The sequence below is a fragment of the Grampus griseus genome, assembly GCF_964374135.1.
Source record: "Grampus griseus genome assembly, chromosome: 9".
Taxonomy (NCBI): domain Eukaryota; kingdom Metazoa; phylum Chordata; class Mammalia; order Artiodactyla; family Delphinidae; genus Grampus; species Grampus griseus.
This window is the reverse complement of record NC_139003.1, coordinates 12,520,516-12,540,801: the sequence shown is the minus strand read 5'-3', so window position 1 is coordinate 12,540,801 and position 20,286 is coordinate 12,520,516. Positions and strand designations below refer to the sequence as shown.

Genomic DNA, 20,286 nt, shown 5'->3' with positions numbered 1-20,286 from the left:
CTTGTTTTCCTGCAACTAGATGGTCCCATCTGGGGGTGATGGGAGACAGTGACCCCCGACGTGTGTTGCTTATGTCCAGTCTGCTCCGTAAGATGCAGCTTAATTGTCACTTGCCACTCACTGATAGGGTTTTGATATGAGTCTGCAAGCAGTTGACTTATTATGGTCTCTGTGCAGTCAAACCTCTCTGCTAATGATAATCTGTATTTGCAGCCGCTCCCCAGCGCTAGCATCACCGCCTCAGCTCCACCTCAGATCATCAGGCATTAGATTCTCATAGGGAGTGAGCAACCTAGATCCCTCACACGTGCAGTTCACAGTAGGGTTCGAGCTCCTATGAGAATCCAAGGCTGCCGCTGATCTGACAGGAGGCAGAGCTCAGGTGGTAATGCGAGCGATGGGGAGCAGCTGTAAATACAGATGAAGCTCTGCTCGCTCACCCACTGCTCACCTCCTGCTATGTGGCCTGGTTCCTAGCAGGCCACAGACTGGTACCGGTCTGTGGTCCGGGGGTTGGGGACCCCTGATTTAGATAAAACACTAGCAGAAGCAACTACATATTAAATTTATCTCTGGCAAATGACCTGAATAATTTCTACTGGATAAGAAAAATGCAGGGTATGTGCATTCATTTTCTACTGCTGCCCTAACAAATTACCACAAACTTAGTGATCTAACACAGCACAAATTTATTATGTTATGGTTTTGTGGATTAGAGGTCCAACACAAGTCTCACTGGGCTAAAATGACGGTGTTGGCAAGGACAGCGTTCCTCTGGAGGCTCTGGGGTGAACCCATTTCCTTGCTGTCACAGCTTCTGGAGGGTACCCACACTCCTTGACTTACGGCCGCCTTCCATCTTCAAAGCCAGTGAGGTTGCATCTTTCTGACCATCCTTCCATGGTCATATTTGCTGCTGAAGTCTCTCTGCTTTTAAGGACCCTTGTGGTTTGATTGGGCCCACCTGCATGATCCAGGATTCTCTCCCTATCTCCAGATCCTAACTTAGTCACATCTGCAACATCCTTTTTGCCACATAAGATAACATTTTCAGGTTCTGGGATGTGGACATCCTTTTTTTTTTTTTCTTTGGCTGAGCCACGCAGCTTGCAGGATCTTAGTTCCCCAGCCAGGGATTGAATTTAGGCCCATGGCAGTGTAAGCACTGAGTCCTAACCACTGGACTGCCAGGGAATTCTCAGATGTGGACATCTTAGAGGGAGGAGGGATTATCATGCCTCCCATAGTACGGAAACCTAACACCGGGTTTCATTCAGAGAAAGTATTTTTCAAACGTGCCCATGATTTGTTACAGGTCTTAAGAAACTTTGACTTGGGTATTTTACAGGGAAGAGTTATACATATTTCTAAAAATGATGATGATTTGCTTGGATCTGAACCTACTTATTAAAACTAACGTTCATTCTGTTTTGTTTACTTTGATAGTGATAACCTACTAAGGAGAGCAGCCTGTCAAGAAGCTCAGGTAATGCCATTTAATATGAAACAATTAAAACCCGCCTTATCTCCACTGTGCAGAAATCTCAGGCTGTTCCAGGGGGACTTGCACAGTGCCTTGCATCAGCGCAGCTTGGCTATTTTTTCCCCACTATCGGGGTGAATCAGGCTGCCAGCCAACTCTGAATAGAACTGGAGGAGGTTAACAATCTGGTGAGGAGCAGTTCTGACGCCCACCCCTTTAGACTTGTTTACTTCTGGATTAGTCCAGAGAACACAGAACTGGACTGGTTGGCACTCTGGGAATTTGTTCATGTCTGCAGGTGTCCTTGAAGATCTGGCTAAAGCCCGAATCATCCCTAATCCGAATAACCCCCAAGGATATGAGTTCAGAACAGGTGTTACCTCTCAAAGTCAAATCTTCTTAAAACTGTTGATTCATATTTTTAAAGCCTGTCTCTTTAGCACAACTGATTCAGACCCTCTCCCATGATATTGCACTTAAATATTCATCTATCTAGTTGTAGCTGAATTTGTAGTTGTATTGCACTTAAATATTCAATATACAACTACAATACAATTGTAGTTGTATTGCACTGTAGTTGTATTGCACTTAAATATTCATCTATCTAGTTGTAGCCTTTCAGGTTTAAGGCCACAATTTTGTTCTTCCCTCCCCTCCAAACGTGTGCGTTATACATTGCAGATTAATTTGCACGACTGAGTTGCCTTTTTGTTACGTCATTCAGGCATACGATGTCAGAAATACCAAAAAAGAAACATGAAACTAAAAAATGACAAAAGACGTGATGCATTTAGTAGGAGAGGTGGGTGGCAGACCTCATGTTTGTTTTTGAAATGTTTCCGTGGATGACAATGACAATAGATACTATTAATAAATTCCTCTCTTTAGTGATTCCCTAACTGTTCTAAATCCATGTTTCAAGAATTCGATTGCTTTGTTGTTTTTATCTCTTATGGCTCTAAGCTGTTTTGGAAATCAATTCAAATAAACTTTAATATTAAATTTGAGGTGATCTTTACCCCAAGCTAATTTTCCACTAGCAACTGGAAAATCCTCTTGGGAGGGGAAGGCTTTCCCCCTTGAAGGAAGAGTGGTCATGGGGTACTCCCTTTCTTGCGCAAAGTAAATACCTCCACCTCTGTTCTGAACTCCATCTCCTCCTACTTTTCCCACTGTTCTAACTCTCCACTTCCCGACACCCATTTAGCTCCTTCCATCTGAAAAAAGGAAGCGAATTCATCCTTATAGCCCCCTCCCTCTAGTTACTTTTCCTGTCTGTGTCCTTCCCTTTTCAGTCTAAATTCTTGAAAGAATATGATTTTTTTTTTTTGCGGTACGTGGACCTCTCACTGTTGTGGCCTCTCCCATCGCGGAGCGCAGGCTCAGCGGCCATGGCTCACGGGCCCAGCCGCTCCGCGGCCTGTGGGATCTTCCCGGACCGGGGCACGAACCCGTGTCCCCTGCATCGGCAGACTGACTCTCAACCACTGCGCCACCAGGGAAGCCCGATTTTTTTTTTTAATCTCACATGAACTCACCTCATTGTAGTCTCATGTAAACCTGAGACATGAGTTGCAGGTAGATAAGACTTCTAGAGGCTAAAAACCCAGGACCAGGAGGAATAATCTAGAACTGTAGATCTGGAATCTGACAGGTTAATTAAATCATTTCTGGCCAAATTCCAGAAATAGTATGGATAGAAAAAGAACAAATTACGATATTTAGAGATTTGGCAGCAAAATGTTAAGATCTAACTCAATAAGAGTGAAAACAGAGTAGTAATTATAACGTACACAGAAACTTTTTACAAAGAAATAGTATGTCTTTCTGAAGTATTCAGAAATAGAAGTTTATTTTTTTTAAAGCAAGAAATAGACAATGGTGACAAAGGATCTCCAGTGGGCTGTCAGGGAGGTGGTAGAGTTGGGGTCAGTTACTAAATAAAAATCGTGGTGTAACTTCCATTTTTCTCCTATATTTACTTTGTGCTTCTGTACTTAATTCTACCTCCTTGGCCCAGACCTACTTCCCACAATCTAAGACTCGCAATTTTGCCCTCTTCGGGGTTTTCCTATTCTCATTCCTTTTATTGACCACCTTCTCCTCCCGTTACTTCCCATTTTCACTCCTCGCATCTAGTCCTCTGGGTGTCGTAACTCTGCCTCATCATTTATTAGCTCTTTAGAGCTGATAGAGTAGAAGTTTGGAGTTAGATTCATATAAATTCTAGGCTTGTAATTTATTAACACTTTGACTGACTTAATCTTTCTGAATCTTGGCTTTCTCATCTATAAACATGGGAATATTTAATACTTCCTTGGTTTCTAAGAACTAAGAATTAATATGTGTGGAAGTGGCAAATACTAGGTGCTTAGTAAATATTAATCACATTTCTTTTCCTGTACCAGTTGATGCTACTTATCAAGGTTGCAAAGAAAGGAGGCAAATAGAGTATTAGATTTATTTTTTATGTGTATAAAGATACGAAGATTAACTGGTAACATGAAGATTCTTCATGAATAAGCTTTAGTAATAAGTTAAAAGAGAAAAAGGTTATATTCTGAAAACTGAAGACAAATTAAACTTCCCTTGTGACAGACTACAGACTTACTGGTTGTAATAAACCTAGTCATATCTTACAGAGAAAAGAAAAGTTACTTACCTTTAGTAGGTGAATGAAGCAGGGCGTTTTATTACAATATAAAATTCAGCTTATTTTCATTAAATAAAGGTGCACTTTTATTGTTGTTGTTTATGGTGGGGTTGTCAACATGAAATTTGTTTCCCCAGGGTAGACACCGTATCTGCCAGTAGTAAATTCTTTTGGAATGAAAGAATATCTGTGCTCACTAACTGAATAGACGGACATTTACTGAAAACTTCTCTTTGTTCCTTTTTAGGTGTTTGGCAGTCAACTTATTCCTCCCAATGCACAAGTGAAGAAGGCAACAGTCTTTCTCAATCCTGCCGCTTGCAAAGGGTAGTTCAGTCTGTGACTTGTTATAGATTTGGTTTTTCTAAGGGGAAGAGAGTCACAGAATACTAGGCAGCTGGTTGGATTGTGTGGAATTGGAGCTACTAGGTTCAGTACCCTTGTAGCAATAAGATTCAATTGTAATGTAGAAATCACGGTTAATCAGATATAACTGTAAAGCTAACTGATGCCTAGCTAACTGGTCTAATTGAAGTTTAATAATTATTCCAGAATTAACACTCTCAAATCAGTCTTATCTGCTTGGTGGTAGTCCCCTTGGGAACAACTTCTGCTGCTGTGATGTAAATTATGAGTCCATCTCTGTTACAGGATGTTCAGAGATTGCCAAAAGCACTGTGGCCTTGTGAGGTCAGAAACATTCTTTCCCAAAGTGGTGAATGTAGAGTTAGGTCTTGGAGGTCAGTCAAGGGAGAACACTCAGTGTTCCCGACTGACGAAATGGCCCATGGGGCGGGGGCCTACAGACAGGAGTGCCGACTAATATCCTTTGCTGTGTCACAGGAAAGTCTGTAAACGGGTCTGGTTGGCCTCAAGGGGTCATGTGAGGCAACTCTGAGAATTAAGATGTGAAGAATAGTTGGGACCTTGGTTGACAGTCATGTGTCCGTGTTCATTTATTGTAACAAATGTACCACACTGGTGCAGGATATTGAAAGTGAGGGAGGTTTTTTGTGTGTGTGTGTGCGTGTGTGTGTGTGCATGTGTGTAGGGGAGCAGGGGGTATGTGAGAACTCTCTGTATTGTCCACTCATTTTTACTGTGAACCTAACAACTGCTCTAAAAAATAGTCTATTAATTTTTAAAAGTACCGTAAGCAAAATAAAAACTTTTTTTTTTTTACATTGCTAGTTAGGTACAACTCTCATTCAGTTGGAAAGGTAAATAAGACTTTTGGTGGCTTATAGAAGAAATCATTTAAAATTTAAAATTATTTTTTAAAAATAGTAAGAATTAAAGGGTTGAGGGGGAGAAAAAAGTGATACCTTTTATTCTATCTAACGGCCAGAACAATTCTTTTTGTCCTGACTGAGGAAAAATTAATAAGTATGTATTAGATTGGATTCTCTAAGTTCGAAGTCAAATGACATTAAGATAATAAGAACAACAACAAAAAGCATAGTTGGGAGTAGCTTCTGAGTGGCGAGGTTAACATTGGAGAAAAACGCAGGGGCTCTGAAATAAGTTTCTCTAGTCATTTCTTGGGAGGTAGTGTGTGTGGCTTCACTGATGTGAGGGCTAGTCACGCCTTATTTCTTTTGAATTCAGCAGTTTAAGATATTTACCTACAGGTTGTCTAAATCGGCTCCATTACTCTACCTAATGGAATCATATTTGCCCACCTTTATTGGAACCACTTCCCGCCCCCATAAACGTACCAGTCATAAGGCCTCTTGTTCATTCTTGTTTAAAACCAGCGCTGAACAAAAATATCAACAAAGGTTCTAACATAACACAATCAAAATACCCAAGATAACTAGTCACTGGTGGCCTGTGGGAGAAGCTAGCAGGGAACTGGGTGTATCCTCTGTATACTCTGTGATACGGTCGGTGTTGCTTAACTTCTTAAATCCTCAATTTACTCATCTGTAAAGTGTGAAAAGTAATAGCACATGCCTTATAAAAATTACCATGTAATTCTTTAGGATTAAATGAGGTAATGCCTATAAGATATTCAGCATTCTTTCCATTTCATAGTTAGCACCTGATAAAAGAAATATAAGCTGCTGTTCTTGGTATTACTGACCTGTAGGCTGGGTCAGAAGGTTCTCTACTTGGCTCTCCCACCCTGGGATCTCTCCTTTTGCCTCCGTTGTTGTAACTGCTCCAGGTCCTGTTCCTCTAGAGATCTAGTAAGTTAGTAACTTGCTAATTCTCTTGAAATATATGGTAGTTTGTTTAAGCTATAATCAGTCATTTTGAGTTCCTACTTGAGATATTTGCATTTTTAAAAAATGAATAAACTTTTCTTTTAGAGGAGTTTTAGGTTCCGTTTACACTTTTACATGTAAGTGTATTTGCGTTTTTAAAGGTAGGTTCTTGTTGAAAAGTGTAATACCTTTACCTGCAGGCTAGGGTAAGGAAAGTGTTTCTTTTCTAAAGTCATGGTCCCCTTTAACAAGGTGAATCCCTGCAAGCTTCTAGGAAGCAGCCACTTTGGAACTCTCCAGCATCTTTTTTTAAAGCTTTCACTGTACTATTTTTGTCATCTTGACTCTGACCTGACACATAATTTATAATTTATCATGTAGCTATTTCATTATGTAGTACTGGTTTAAAACTACATTAGAGCTTTAGGAAATAACTGTTTTGCATTAATAAGTGATACATTAAGGAGTAATTATTTTGTGTGTGCGTGTGAACCTGCAAATTGCTAGAGGTATAGAAAGTTTTATTTAACTCTGGTGCTATCTCACCCTTAATTATATAATAAATAATACATTTATTACTGGTAACACTTGCTTTTCAATCTTTTATATGGAACATTAGAAGGAAAAAAAATGCCTTCACTTCCACTTTAGAGATTTTCTGTACCTGTGGCATCACAAAGATGTGAATAAAGGCCCAAATGTTCAAATCTTTTTTCTTTCTTTCTTTTTTTTAATTGAAGTATAGTTGATTTACAGTCTTGTGTTAGTTTGAGGTATACAGCAAAATGATTGTTATATATACATACATATATTTTTTTCAGATCCTTTTCCATTGTAGGTTATTATAAGTTATTGAATATAGTTCCCTATGCTATACAGTAAATTCTTATTGTTTATTTTATATATAGTAGTGTGTATCTGTTAATCCCATACTCCTACTTTATCCCTTCCCCCTTTGGTAGCCATAACTGTTTTCTATGTCTGTGAGTCTGTTTCTATTTTTAAATAAATTCATTTGTATTATTTTTTAGATTCCACATATAAGTAATATCATATAATATTTGTCTTTCTCTTTCTGTCTTACTTCACTTAGTATGATAATCTCTAGGTCCATCCATATTGCTGCAAATGACAATATTTCATTCTTTTTATGGCTGAGTAATATTCCTTTATATATAATGTATATAATATATTCTACACACACACACACACACACACACACTTTATCCATTCATCTGTTGATGGACACTTAGGTTGCTTCCATGTCTTGGCTATTGTAAATAGTGCTGCTATGAACACTGGGGTGCATGTATCTTTTCGAATTAGAGTTTTCATATTTTCTGGATATGTGCCCAGGAGTGGGATTGCTGGATCATATGGTACTTCTAGTTTTAGTTTTTTAAGGAACCTCCATACTGTTCTCCATAGTGGCTGTACCAATTTACATTCCTACCAACAGTGTAGGAGGGTTCCTTTTTCTCCACACCCTCTCTAGCATTTATTCTTTGTAGACTTTTTGAGGATGGCCATTCTGACTGGTATGAGGTGATACCTCATTTTACTTCTACAAATCTTATTTGTTTTTTTTAAATTAATTAATTAACTTATTATTTATGGCTGATTGGGTCTTCGTTGCTGCGTGCGGGATTTCTCTAGTTGCGGCGAGCGGGGGCTACTCTTCATTTCAGTGCATGGGCTTCTCATTGCGGTGGCTTCTTGTGTTGTGGAGCATGGGCTTTAGGCGTGCGGGCTTCAGTAGTTGTGGCTTGCGGGCTCTAGAGCGCAGGCTCAGTAGTTGTGGTGCACGGGCTTAGTTGCTCCACAGCATGTGGGATCTTCCCAGACCAGGGCTCGAACCCGTGTCGCCTACATTGGCAGGCGGATTCTTAACCACTGCACCACCAGGGAAGCCCAAATCTTATTTCTTAAACTAACTCAGAGGAGCTTATAGATGTGTTGTAAGTGATTAATACAGCTGATTGAGACTTCACCAGAGTTTTGCTTCGCAGAGATAGATCTAATCCACTTCCACTTGACCCTTTCTTATCAACCCAGAAATGAAAGCAACCCTGCAAGGAGAAATGTTTACAGTATCACCAGCTCACCTTTTATTGTTGGGTTAAGCCCCAGAAATGGTGATCTGGAAAGGAGAAATTTCCATTTAGCCTTTCATGTTCATTCTTACAAGCATTCAGAGCTGTAGAAGAGGGAGGATATGTGTGTTTAATTTGCTTATTACGTGCTCAGGTGTGCCCTTGGTTCAAGGTATTTTTTTGGTTCTTGTAAAAATTTGCTCAAGCTTCTCAGTTTCTATTTTAATTCATAATCAGAAATGTTTTATGTTCTGTGTTCCATTTGATAGCTATTTCTTTTTAGTTTAAAGAATGTTGAAGTTGGTCTGTGCATAACTCTACATGTTCCTCATTCACTACCTTTGTGTCTGTTTCTAGTATAAAATATTCTTAAGAAAGTTGAAGCATGCATCACTGATAAAAAATAATAATCTTTCTGAAAGAGGACTGAGTAAATGTGGATGTAAAAGTTAGATGTTTGGTGTTGATTGTTTTGAAAGTACTAGTTTTTATTTTTGTTTTGTGATGTGATAGTTGAAAATACTTGGGTAAAAGACAAGTCAGCTGATTGGTATGTTTTAACATTTATTCAACTCTGAGACTCTGCAATTGGGGACTTTTTTGCAGCTTCTGTATCCCTTGATTTCTAATACATTCTCAGTCAACCACTGGAATGTAAATAAGTTCCGTGAGGGCTTATTACATTATACCTCAGTTACATGTATTTTTGTCTGCCTTGTCCTGTTGTTTGCCCAGTTCCTAGATGTGTCTAGCACACAGTAGAGGCTCAGTAAGTGCTTGTTGAGTGAATCAGACATTGTTGCCTGAGTGGAGCCGTATCCAGTGTACACACTTCCTCTAGAGGAACTAGATTGTGCACTGTAAGCATCCCACATGGGTGAGAGCTTATTGTATTAGACAAGGGGCAAAATCTTGGAGGCCCCAGAGTGAAAGAGTCCACGTTTATATCCAGAGAAACTCATTACTCTTCACCAGCCTTCCTGTCCTTGAACAAATAGAGGAAACGTGTTCTCTACGCTATTTCTTGTTCTCTTCTAGAGAAGGTGGTTGGGCTTTTTATATTTCCTCTTGAGAACTTGTGTTAAAATATTTGTGTTTTTTTCCTTTGTCTACAGCAAAGCCAGGACTCTATTTGAAAAAAATGCCGCCCCGATTTTACACTTATCTGGCATGGATGTGACTATCGTTAAGGTGAGAACTGCTCTAGAATGTTGATTTTATCCAAGCTACCCCTCCTTATAACATATCCTCTTCTCTTGACTTCTTAGCAAAAATCACTTATCACTTAGAAGATAAGATTAATAAGATAATATTGTTTTTTCCAACCACGGTCAGCTTTTCACTTTCAGAACAAGATTAAATGGGGCCATGAACTTGGCTTCTTTCATCTGACAGATAAGACGTGGAACTATTGTCTCTTGGAAGATGAAAGTTGTTACAGCTGTAAGAATTCTTTTTCTGACTATTAAAAAGAAATTTCAAGTTTGAGTAATTAATTTCTTGGTAGTTCTGCAGACAGGTAAACATTTTCTTTCTGGTGAGGAATTATTTCAGGTGAGGAATTTTAAGTGGTAAAGCTTTAGAATTTTCGAGATTTGGGTAAGAAGAAATGGGGACAAAAATAAATGAGAGGGAATTGTGCTATTTTAGAAGATTCCTCAAGACTCCACTTGCTTGACTTTAAGTGCTATGTGTGTGGTATGTACATAGGTGTGTGTACTTGGTGAAAGTCACTGTTGCCATGTTTGTACATCTATGGTAACCAATTTTTAATATTACACACTCCCATTAAATCATAGAGATTGAACGGTCATTCAGTCCAGTTGACCATGCAATGTTGATGAACTCTCCTCTCCAGCTTGTCCGAGGTGTGGTCTTCTAGTTGTCTGCCTCCAGGGCTGGGAGAGTGGGGAAGAAAACTGACATTTATTTCAGGACCTGTAATGCATATTGCAGACTCTACGTATGAGAGATCTGAGAATGGTTATTTAAGACCGATATTTGTTTGTTCCTGGAGTGTTTGGTTGAACTCACAAGGAGAACCATCTGGGCCTGGAGCTTTCTTTGAAGGGAAATTTTTTTATATATTAACTTTCTTTAATGGCTGTAGAAGTACATCAGGAAGTTCTGTTTCTTCTTGAATTAATTTTAGTAAGGTAAATTTTTTAAAGGAATTTGTGAATTTCATCTAAGTTTTCAAATTAATAGGCATCAAGTTGTTCATAATATCTTCTTTTTAACTTTTAAATTTCTGTGACATCTGAAATACATCATTTTCTCGCTCAGTATTGTTTTATTGTTTATTTGTGCTTTTTTTTTTTTTTGCCTGCCAGTCATGTGAGAGATGCGTCAATTTAATTAATCCTTTTTGCCGAGAACCATTTCTTGGCTTGTTGATCCTTTCATTTATGTTTCTTTCATTAACTTCTGGTCTGTCTTTATTGTTTCCTTCATTCTACTTTCTTTGGCTTTTTTTCTGCTGTTCTTTTTGACATTTTAACTTGGATGTTTATTTCATTAATTTTCACCCTTCTCTCCTGGTGTTTTCTTAGAAAGCTATAAATTTTACTGCTTCAGCTGCATCCTAGGAGTTTTGGTATATAATATTTTCATTATCATTCATTTCTAAATGTTTTCTAATTTTCATGATGATTTTTGTTTGACCTATGAGTTATTTAGCATGTTTTAAAATTTTCAAATCTAAAGTTTTCCCACATCTTTTTGTTAATGGTTTCTGATTTAATTGTGTTATGGTCAAAGAATGTAGTCTATATAATTCCAGTATTTTAAGTTTATTGAGATTTGTTCTATGGCCTAGCATGTGGTTTGTTTTCATAAATGTTTTATGTAGGCCTAAAAAGAATATATATCAGTTATTGGGTACCATGTTCTATATATGTCCATTCAGTCAAGTCTGTTAGTTGTGTGGCTCAAATCTTACATGTCCTTACTGATTTTTTTCTTCTGTTTGAACTATAGATTATTCAGAAAGAAGTGTTAGAAATATCGCACTAGATAGATTTGTCTGTTTCTCTATGTAGTTTTATCCACTTTTGCTTTTTTATATTTTGAGACTGTCAGTAGGTGCATTCACATTTCAAATTATTTCATTTTTCTTGCATGTTGACACTGTCATAGAGTTACTCTCTTTAGCACTAATGCTGTCCTTTACTGTAGTCTATTTTATTTAGTATTGTTAGTACCCATACTAGCTTGCTTTGATTAGTTTTTACCTGGTATAATTTTTACTTATCTTTACTTAAGCCATTTTGTGTCCTTATATTTTAATGCATCATTGGTAAAGGCATGAAAACAGGATATTTTAAAGATCCAATGCTTTTTGTGTGTGTGCCTTTTGACTGGACCATATAATCCATTAACATTTATTGTAATTGTTAATGTATTTAGATTTATTTCTATACCAGTTATCTATTGCTACATAACAAACCGCCTTGACAACAGTTTTTCTGCTTACAATTCTGTTGGTCAACAATCCGTGTTCAGAGCTGTTCTTGTGTTGGTCTCACCTGGGCTCCTCAGTGGCTTGTCTTTTCATGACTTGATAGCTTATTTATTTCCTTTTCTCACTGAATAATATTCCATCATGTAGATGTACAACAGTTTGTTTATCCATTTACCTATTGAAGGACATCTTGATTGCTTCCAGTTTTGCACTTATGAATAAAGCTGCCATCAACATTTGTGTGCATGTTTTTGTGTGGACATAATTTTTCAGCTCATTTGGGTAAATACCTAGGAGTGCAGTGGCTGTGTTACATGGTATGCTTAGCTTTGTAAGAAACTGGCAGACTGCTTTCCACAAGTGGCTGTACCGTTTTGCATTCCCACTAGCAATTAAGGGGATTTTCTGTTGCTCCACATCCTCATCAGTATTTGGTGTTCTCAGTGTTCAGGGTTTTAGCTGTTCTGATAGGTATACAGTAGTTTCTCATTGTCTCAATTTGCAGTTCCCTAATGACATATAACATTAAGCATTTTTTCATTGGTTTATTTTCCATCTGTATATCTTCTTCAGTGAGGTGTCTGTTCAAATCTTTGCTATTTTAATTGAGTTGTTTCTTGTTTGTTCTCTTATTGTTGAGTTTTAGAGTTCTTTGAACACAAGTTCTTTATCAGATATGTGTTTCAAAAATATTTTCTCTTATACTGTCTTTTTTTTTTTTTTTTTTTTTTGCGGTACGCGGGCCTCTCACTGTTGTGGCCTCTCCCGTTGCGGAGCACAGGCTCTGGATGCGCAGGCTCAGCGGCCATGGCTCACGGGCCCAGCCGCTCCGCGTCATGTGGGATCTTCCCAGACCGGGGCACAAACCCGCGTCCCCTGCGTCGGCAGGCGGACTCTCAACCACTGCGCCACCAGGGAAGCCCACTTATACTGTCTTTTAAAGCTGTGTTTGTTTTCGTTCTCTTAACAGTATTTTCACGGAGCAGAAGTTTTTAATTTTAAAGAAGTCCAGCTTATCAGATTTTTCTTTTGTGGCTCTTGCTTTTGGTGATTTATCTAAAAACTCATCAACAAACCCAGGATCACCTACATCCTGTACTGTGTGATTTTCTAGAAGCTTTATAGTTTTTTATTTGACATTTAGGTCTATGATCCATTTTCAGTTAATTTTTGTGAAAGGTATAAGGTTCACGTTTTCTGCATCATCAGGCCACTCTTTATCCTTTCTCTTTGTTGCATTTGGAATTTTCCTCTTAAGATCAGAGCCTCAAATGTGTCATCCCTATTAATGTAATCTTTTAAATTATGGTCTGTTAAATCTGTCAATATCCTTTTGAATTTTGGTTCTTTCATTCATGTACTTATTCATATTTATCAATTCATATTTATCAAGAAGAAAAATCAAGCAGGGTAAGGAGACCAAGAGTAATGGCGGTGTTAGTTTAGTTCAGGAGGCCAAGGAAGGCCAGTCTGGTAAGATGACCTTTGGAAGAGACGTGGGGGAAATGAGTGAGTCATGCTGGTAGGTTGGGGAAAGCATCCAGGCCGAACGTACTGCACGTTCAGAGGCTCTGCAGAGGAGTGTACTTGGGGCTTGAGGAAGAGTGAGAGGCAAATGTAGTTGGAGGAGAATGAGCAAGGGGAGACAGGAGAAAGGATGAGGTTGAAGAAGTTAGGAGGGGCAAGATTGTCAGGTTTGTATCGTTTACGAATTCAGTCAATTACCTTTCCTCTCTGTTGTTGATAAAGTGTTGTGTAGGAAAAGGCTGAATGGAGAGCCCTAAAGAAATGTCACCAGGAATCTACCTACAATTTGATGTCCCTCCGCTGAGCATCTTACTTTGAACGTAGACATTCAATTGGTAATCAGTTCACCCAGTTGTATTCTAGTGTATTGTTCCCACCTATCTCCGCCTTGTCCCCAAGGATATTATCAAATAACTTGCCAGGTGCCTTGCTGAAGACCCAATAGAATGTCTGTCTGGATTTCCTGATCTTCTGATCTAGTAATCTGTCAAAGATGAGGATACTCTGAAATGCCTTGTTCTCGGTGAACCCATGCAGATTCCCAGTGATCACCTATTTCGGGGTGTTCACAAAGCATCGTTTTAATCAGGATCAACATATATTCTCTCTTTTTAAAAAAATATTTATTTATTTTTGGCTGCGTTGGGTCTTCATTGCTGTGTACGGGCTTTCTCTAGTTGAGGCGAGCGGGGGCTACTCTCCGTTGTGGTGCACGGGCTTCTCTTGCTGCGGAGCACGGACTCTAGGCGTGCGGGCTTCAGTAGTTGTGGCATGTGGGCTCAGTAGTTGTGGCGCACGGGCTTAGTTGCTCCACGGCCTGTGGGATCTTCCTGGACCAGGACTCGAACCCGTGTCCCCTGCATTGGCAGGCAGATTCCTAACCACTGTGCCACCAGGGAAGTCCCTATATTCTTTTTTTAAAAAGTGAAATATTTGGATTGATTGAGCTCAGTCACCAGAGGGCAGTGATTTAATCAACCATGGGTATGTAATGAAACCGACACAAAAACTCAGAAGGACAGGGTTTGGAGAGCTTCTGGGCTGGTAAACCTGTGGAGATCTGGGGAGAGGTGGTGCGCCCAGAGAGGGCCTGGAGACTCCACACCGCTCCCCCACACACCTTGTCCCATGTACCTCTTCGTTTGTCTGTTCATCTGAATCCTTTGTAATAAACTGATAAGTGTGAGACAAAAAAAAAAAAAAGAAATATTTACAAATGTATAACTGCAAAGCCAGTCATTTCATTTTTCAGGATAAAAGTAGAACCATTCATCATAAGATTAGATGGTGTTAGTGTAGGACTTTGTTTTTCGTGTGTTGACTGTGACTTAGTGGCCCAGGTGCTTTAGCCCATCTGACATCCAAATCTTTAATTTTTGCCTATTAGTGTCTAGTAAAGTGTCAACAGGAGAGAGTGTTTCCTTATTTCAGTATTAGTTGCATTACATTTGTTAAAATTCAGTGTTTGATTTTAGAGGTGGTGGCTTAGATCATTCATTTAAGTCTACATCTGTATCTGAAATGAGGTATCCTCAGTACAAATGGTGAGGCTTACATACCATTTAGTCACCATTTTGTGACTGCTTTGAGCCATACCTATATTTCTTTATGTACAATCATAGCAAAACCACAGTAACCGTTTATGTAGTACAGTGCCAGTTAAGAACAGTTACCTTGCTAGTCGCTTTTCATACTGCTTTCCAACAGTATTAGGAAGAAGCGCTTTTCCCTTCCTCCAGTACACATGATTTCATTGATAAGGAAATTAAGATCCTGAGAGTTTAAGGCCACTCAGCTAAAAAGTAGCAGAGTTGGGATTTAATCTGGGTCTCCTGGGCTCTCAAATCTGTGCTCTTTTTATTACATCTGTTTCTCCTTATTTGCACATACACTTGACTTTCTGCTTGCAGATGAAAGTCACTGGGTAAATGATGTAATAATAGAACGTGCACTGGACTAGAAATGATTCCTCTGACTAGCTGACTGTGTAACCGAGACAAATCACTAGGTTTGAGTTTTATTTTTAAAGTAAGGAGCCGCCTAGATGGTTTCTGAGGTCCCTTCCAGCTCTAAAAATATAAAACTATAAAAACCATACATAGTTGCTTTGATAGCTGTTTAGTTTCTCATGTATATCAATTATGTAGAATTTAAGAAAAGGTTCAGTGTAAAACTTTAAAGAAAATATCCCATATTTTTAGACCTTTGGGCCTGTGGCTCTAGGATGATAAATTTACCAAAGGCTTCCTTTGTATTGCAGACAGATTATGAGGGCCAAGCCAAGAAGCTCCTGGAACTGCTGGAAAACACAGATGTGATCATTGTTGCCGGAGGAGATGGGACTTTGCAGGAGGTGTGGCCGCTCTTCTCTTTGAAACCATTTTGAAAGGGAGGAAAATAGAAATTAGGTCTTGGAGCAGTGGCGTAAAGTGGTTATAATTTAAGGAAATTATTTCTTTGTAATCCATTCTTTTTAGGATTGTTTCTCTCTGAAACAAGTATAGCATTACATTTTTCTCATGCACTTTTATTTCATTGCTTCGTATAAATTCTATACCCAGCACATAGAAGGGTTTTTGTTTGATCAGATTTAAGTCGGATAAAATGGAATAAAACAGGGTACAAAATGGTGCTGGGTGTGAAACGCTTTTTATATTTTGAAGACTCTTATGAAGTAGCCCTGTTTGTAAGGGAATCACTGTTTCAATTATGGGAAGGTTTCTTATAAAATAAACTTAAATAACAATTACCTTTTTAAAAAATGCATCTGTCCATTCTCACTTCATTTCCATCCCATGTAATGTTATCTCCTAATGGTACATTTAGAGGCAGAGGTCTACATGTTCCGATGTATGCGTTGCTTTTGTTCTGCAATTCCATTTCCTTAATGCTTGCTTTGGTCCAATAAGGACAGTAAGTATATTGCCCTGGAAATGCTCTTCTTTACCAGGGCAATAGACTAGAACCTACGTTATGTATTGGAAACCCCTAAAGGGCCCAGTGCAGGTGCCCCTCCCACTCAGTCACCCCATCCTGTGTACCATAAGTCACATCCATACCTCGTTTCTCATTGTCTTTTGCCTCTATTTTGGTGGTTTCATTGGTGTTCAGGGACCAGGAGCTATAACAGCGGACAGGGCACTGTCCTGTGTTTGAGTTAGCAATCATGTAAGCCTTAGTAAACTTCTTTTAAAAAGCCTGTGCTAATGATCTTTTAATTGTGTTTATGGATTTTTAATGAAGTGTGAAGAATACGGATAGCATGCCAACAAAGTAATGAAGTGGAACTCACGACAGCCCCATTTAATCCCGAAACTCAGTGAGGCGGGAGATGCGGGAGAAGATTGGCTTTTGCCTTGACTTCACAAAATGTTTTTAAGAAAGAAACCAAATTGTGTATCTGGTATAATCTAGTCATCAAAATATGCCCTGGTTAAAAAAAAGAATTGGAGGGAAATATAGCAAAATATAAACAACTGACTAATGATGCCTGGTGGGTTTATGAGGAAGTATTTTTTCTTCAGGTATTTTTCACAGTTTTTATAAGACCATGGGTATTATAGTTTAAAAATAAAAAATAAATTAAGTAAAAATTCAAATTAAAAATGTCTTTTTATAGAGGGAATACAGTCTCCCTTGTCTTCATATTCATCAGTAAGAAACATTTATTGAGAGCAGGCTTCTCTCTGAGTGTAGCAAAGTGCTGTTTTTTTCCCGATATGTGTACTTCATAGTAGGAAACCAGGATCTTTAGTATAATTGATGTGTACATCACATTTATACCCATCTTATAGAACTTAAAACGTAATTTTACTAATATAATGTGGAAGTTTTATAATTATTTTATCTTAGCCTTTATAGTACTATTGTTCCTAGGTGGAGAATAAAATCTAATCTAGCTCTGATCTTACTGGAGAATAGTTGTGCTTTAAGAGCCAATACATCTTTTGACATAGTTTCTAGGAAGAAAACAGGAACAAGTTTGTGGTCCATGAAAATTGAATCCAATTCTTTTATGATAAAGGAAATACAAGTTGTTCATAATAATTTTTTTAAAACATTTGTAGGTTATAACTGGAGTTCTTCGAAGAGCAGATGAGGTGAGCTTTAAAATAAGAATCATTGCATTTTGACTTTTACTTTCCTGTTTTAATCTCTCTTTATTTCTTTCTTTTACCCTTTCTCCCCTTTTTATATTTTAAGATGGGCGCAAGTTGTGCTTCCTCAGACTTTAGAAAATAAAGTACTTCTGCCTATGTCATAGAACACTTTTATTAACTCATGGTGGACTTTTCTGCTTTGGGGATCCAGGGTATCCAATGGCTTTTACCAAGAGTTGTTTAAAATATAAAATTTCCCCATAGAATCTTTTCAAAGGATTCCTTCATTAATAAATTGTGGTATATTCATATATTGGGAGCCATACAACAGTTAAAATGAATGAACTAGGTTTATAAATATCTACGTGGTAAATCTAAAAAATATTCAATAAAAAAAGGCAGGTTGCCAAAGTATTTTATGCATTTCTATAAATTTTTAAAATTCAGAAAACAAAGATATTCTTAATAGATGCCTAAACTATGTAGTAAAATGGTAACAATGTGAATGGAAAGGAATCACACCCACCTCACTATAAAGGCTTCCTCTGGGAAGGGAAAGGGGAGTAGGATGAGAAGGGACTTGAGTTGTATCTGCATCACTTTATTTCTTAAAACTCTGAAGCAAATATGGCAAAATGTAATATTCGTTAAATCTGGGTCTTGGGTACATGGGTATTCGTGAGATTACTTTAAATTATTGTAGAAAAGTGTGATAAAATATTTTATAAGTAACAACAAGAAAGAAGATCCTTCCCAGTCCCTTTAGTAATAGTAGACTGAGCTCAAAATAATCTTTAGGAACCTTACGGTATCTGTTTATTTGTGGCCTTTAATTAAGTCCTCTACTATACCATTCTTCTGCTACTTGACCTTGCTTATTCTCTTAGCCTTGTTTATACTTGAGGTAGTTTATAAGGCACTTTCACCTGTCCTCAGTCACTGTACAAATGTTAGACATTTTTAGTTGAATTCTATCTGCAACTTTGTCAAATAGTGTGGCAACATAATACAGTCCGTCACAATCATGCATTTATCTAATATCTAAGACCCTCATTTTCTTAACCAAATTTCTTTCAACCAGTTGCCATTAGTGAGCACCCAAATATTCCTTCCAAATTTGAAGGTATGTTGTTTTCATGAACTGCCTTGTTCTAGAACCTGCTTCCTCCGTATTACCTGGTTGCTGTTCTAGGGGTGTGGGAAGGAAGGCTGGGAGGCAGGCCCAGGGTCAGTTACTTTGTCATAGTGGACACACCTGTGCCTCTCTGTTCAACCTCATTTTCTGACCATAACAATAAAACTTTGCTCTTGTTTTCTTCCTCGCCAGGCTACCTTCAGTAAGATTCCCATTGGATTTATCCCACTGGGCCAGACCAGTAGTTTGAGTCAGACACTCTTTGCCGAAAGTGGAAACAAAGTCCAGTAGGTTGTCAATGTGGGATGGTAGCATTTGTGGGTAAGCGAGCCTGGGAATGGAGAGTTCACACGTGTGATATAATTTTCTTTTTGAGTTTTGATAGCCTGAAACTTCAGATCATTAAGAGGAAGAGATCAGAGTTCAAGCGTTGGGTTGATTGGGAAGTTTCTCTGTTGGGTTGCGGGACCCTGGTGATCTCATGTTAAGTCCTCAGGTCAGGTATGGAGATGAATACTGATGTCCTTCTGACACTTATGAAGGTAGCTTCGCTGATCCAAGCATACTGTTTGTGTGCTTTTGTGTTGTAAGATTCTCTGGTGAAGACATACTTGCAGTGATCATTTGTTTGCTTTAAGTATGTATGATGACAAATAGCAAGTTCCCTGCGGAGATGGGCCAGCAGCAGCCTTGGCTCCATTACCTTGATAATATAAGTAGCTAAAACAACCAAATATAGTTACGTCCTTTAGGGAATGCCAAAAGTGGAAGGCAGTGTGGATAAAGTAGACAGAGGAAGTAGTGCAACCCTGACATTAAATTAAATTGTTGTGAGTCTAACAGTGTCCTCAGGAGTCAGGCAAGTTGCTATTATTGCTCTTTTCTTTCAAAAGCATTATGTAAACAAAGATTTAGTCTTTCAGGAAGATGGGAATCTTGAATTTGAGTCATGGCTTTGACAATGATTAAAAATATAATCTTGGACAAATCATTTTCAGGCAGGTTCTCATTGTCAGTTGCCTGATCTTTAATGTAAGCTTTGTGATACATTGGGGGAGGTCAATAAGAAATATTTGTTGAATGAATGAATTGAAATCTTCTCAAGACATTTCCTGTTATAACCTTCTAGAATCAATAACAATAATAATACTCAGGTGATTTTCTGTTTTGGATTTTTTTTTTTCTGCTTTGGGATTTTTATTTTAGATTGAGGTATAGTTGACATAAAACATATTAATTTCAGGTGTATAACACGATGATTTGATATTTATATGCCACCACAATAATTATAGTTAACATCTGTCACCATTCAATAGTTACAGAATTGTTTTTCCTTGTGATGAGAACTTTTAAGATATACTCTCTTAAAAACTTTCAGACATGTAATACAGTATTATTAACGTTAGTTGCCATGCTATACGTTCCATCCCCATGACTGACTTATTTTTTTATCTATTTATTTATTTATTTATTTTTGGCTGTGTTGGGTCTTTGTTTCGATGACTGACTTATTTTATAACTTGACTCCCTTCGCCCTTTTTACCAACCTCCCACACCCCACCTCTGACAACCATCAGTCTGTTCTCTGTATCATCTATGAACTTGATTTTTTAAAATTTTAA

General features: G+C 38.2%; 1 protein-coding gene across 1 annotated transcript in view; it reads left to right on the top strand.

Annotated features, from left to right (window-relative positions):
- The window catches only part of AGK (acylglycerol kinase), an 87,140-nt gene that overhangs the window by 31,000 nt on the left and 35,854 nt on the right, over positions 1-20,286 (top strand). The window contains exons 3-8 of the mRNA XM_082661979.1: positions 1,447-1,486; positions 4,384-4,463; positions 9,555-9,630; positions 15,690-15,782; positions 17,497-17,529; positions 18,857-18,951. Coding sequence (XP_082518105.1) covers positions 1,447-1,486; positions 4,384-4,463; positions 9,555-9,630; positions 15,690-15,782; positions 17,497-17,529; positions 18,857-18,951 — 417 coding nt within the window. The remainder of the gene's footprint in view (positions 1-1,446; positions 1,487-4,383; positions 4,464-9,554; positions 9,631-15,689; positions 15,783-17,496; positions 17,530-18,856; positions 18,952-20,286) is intronic.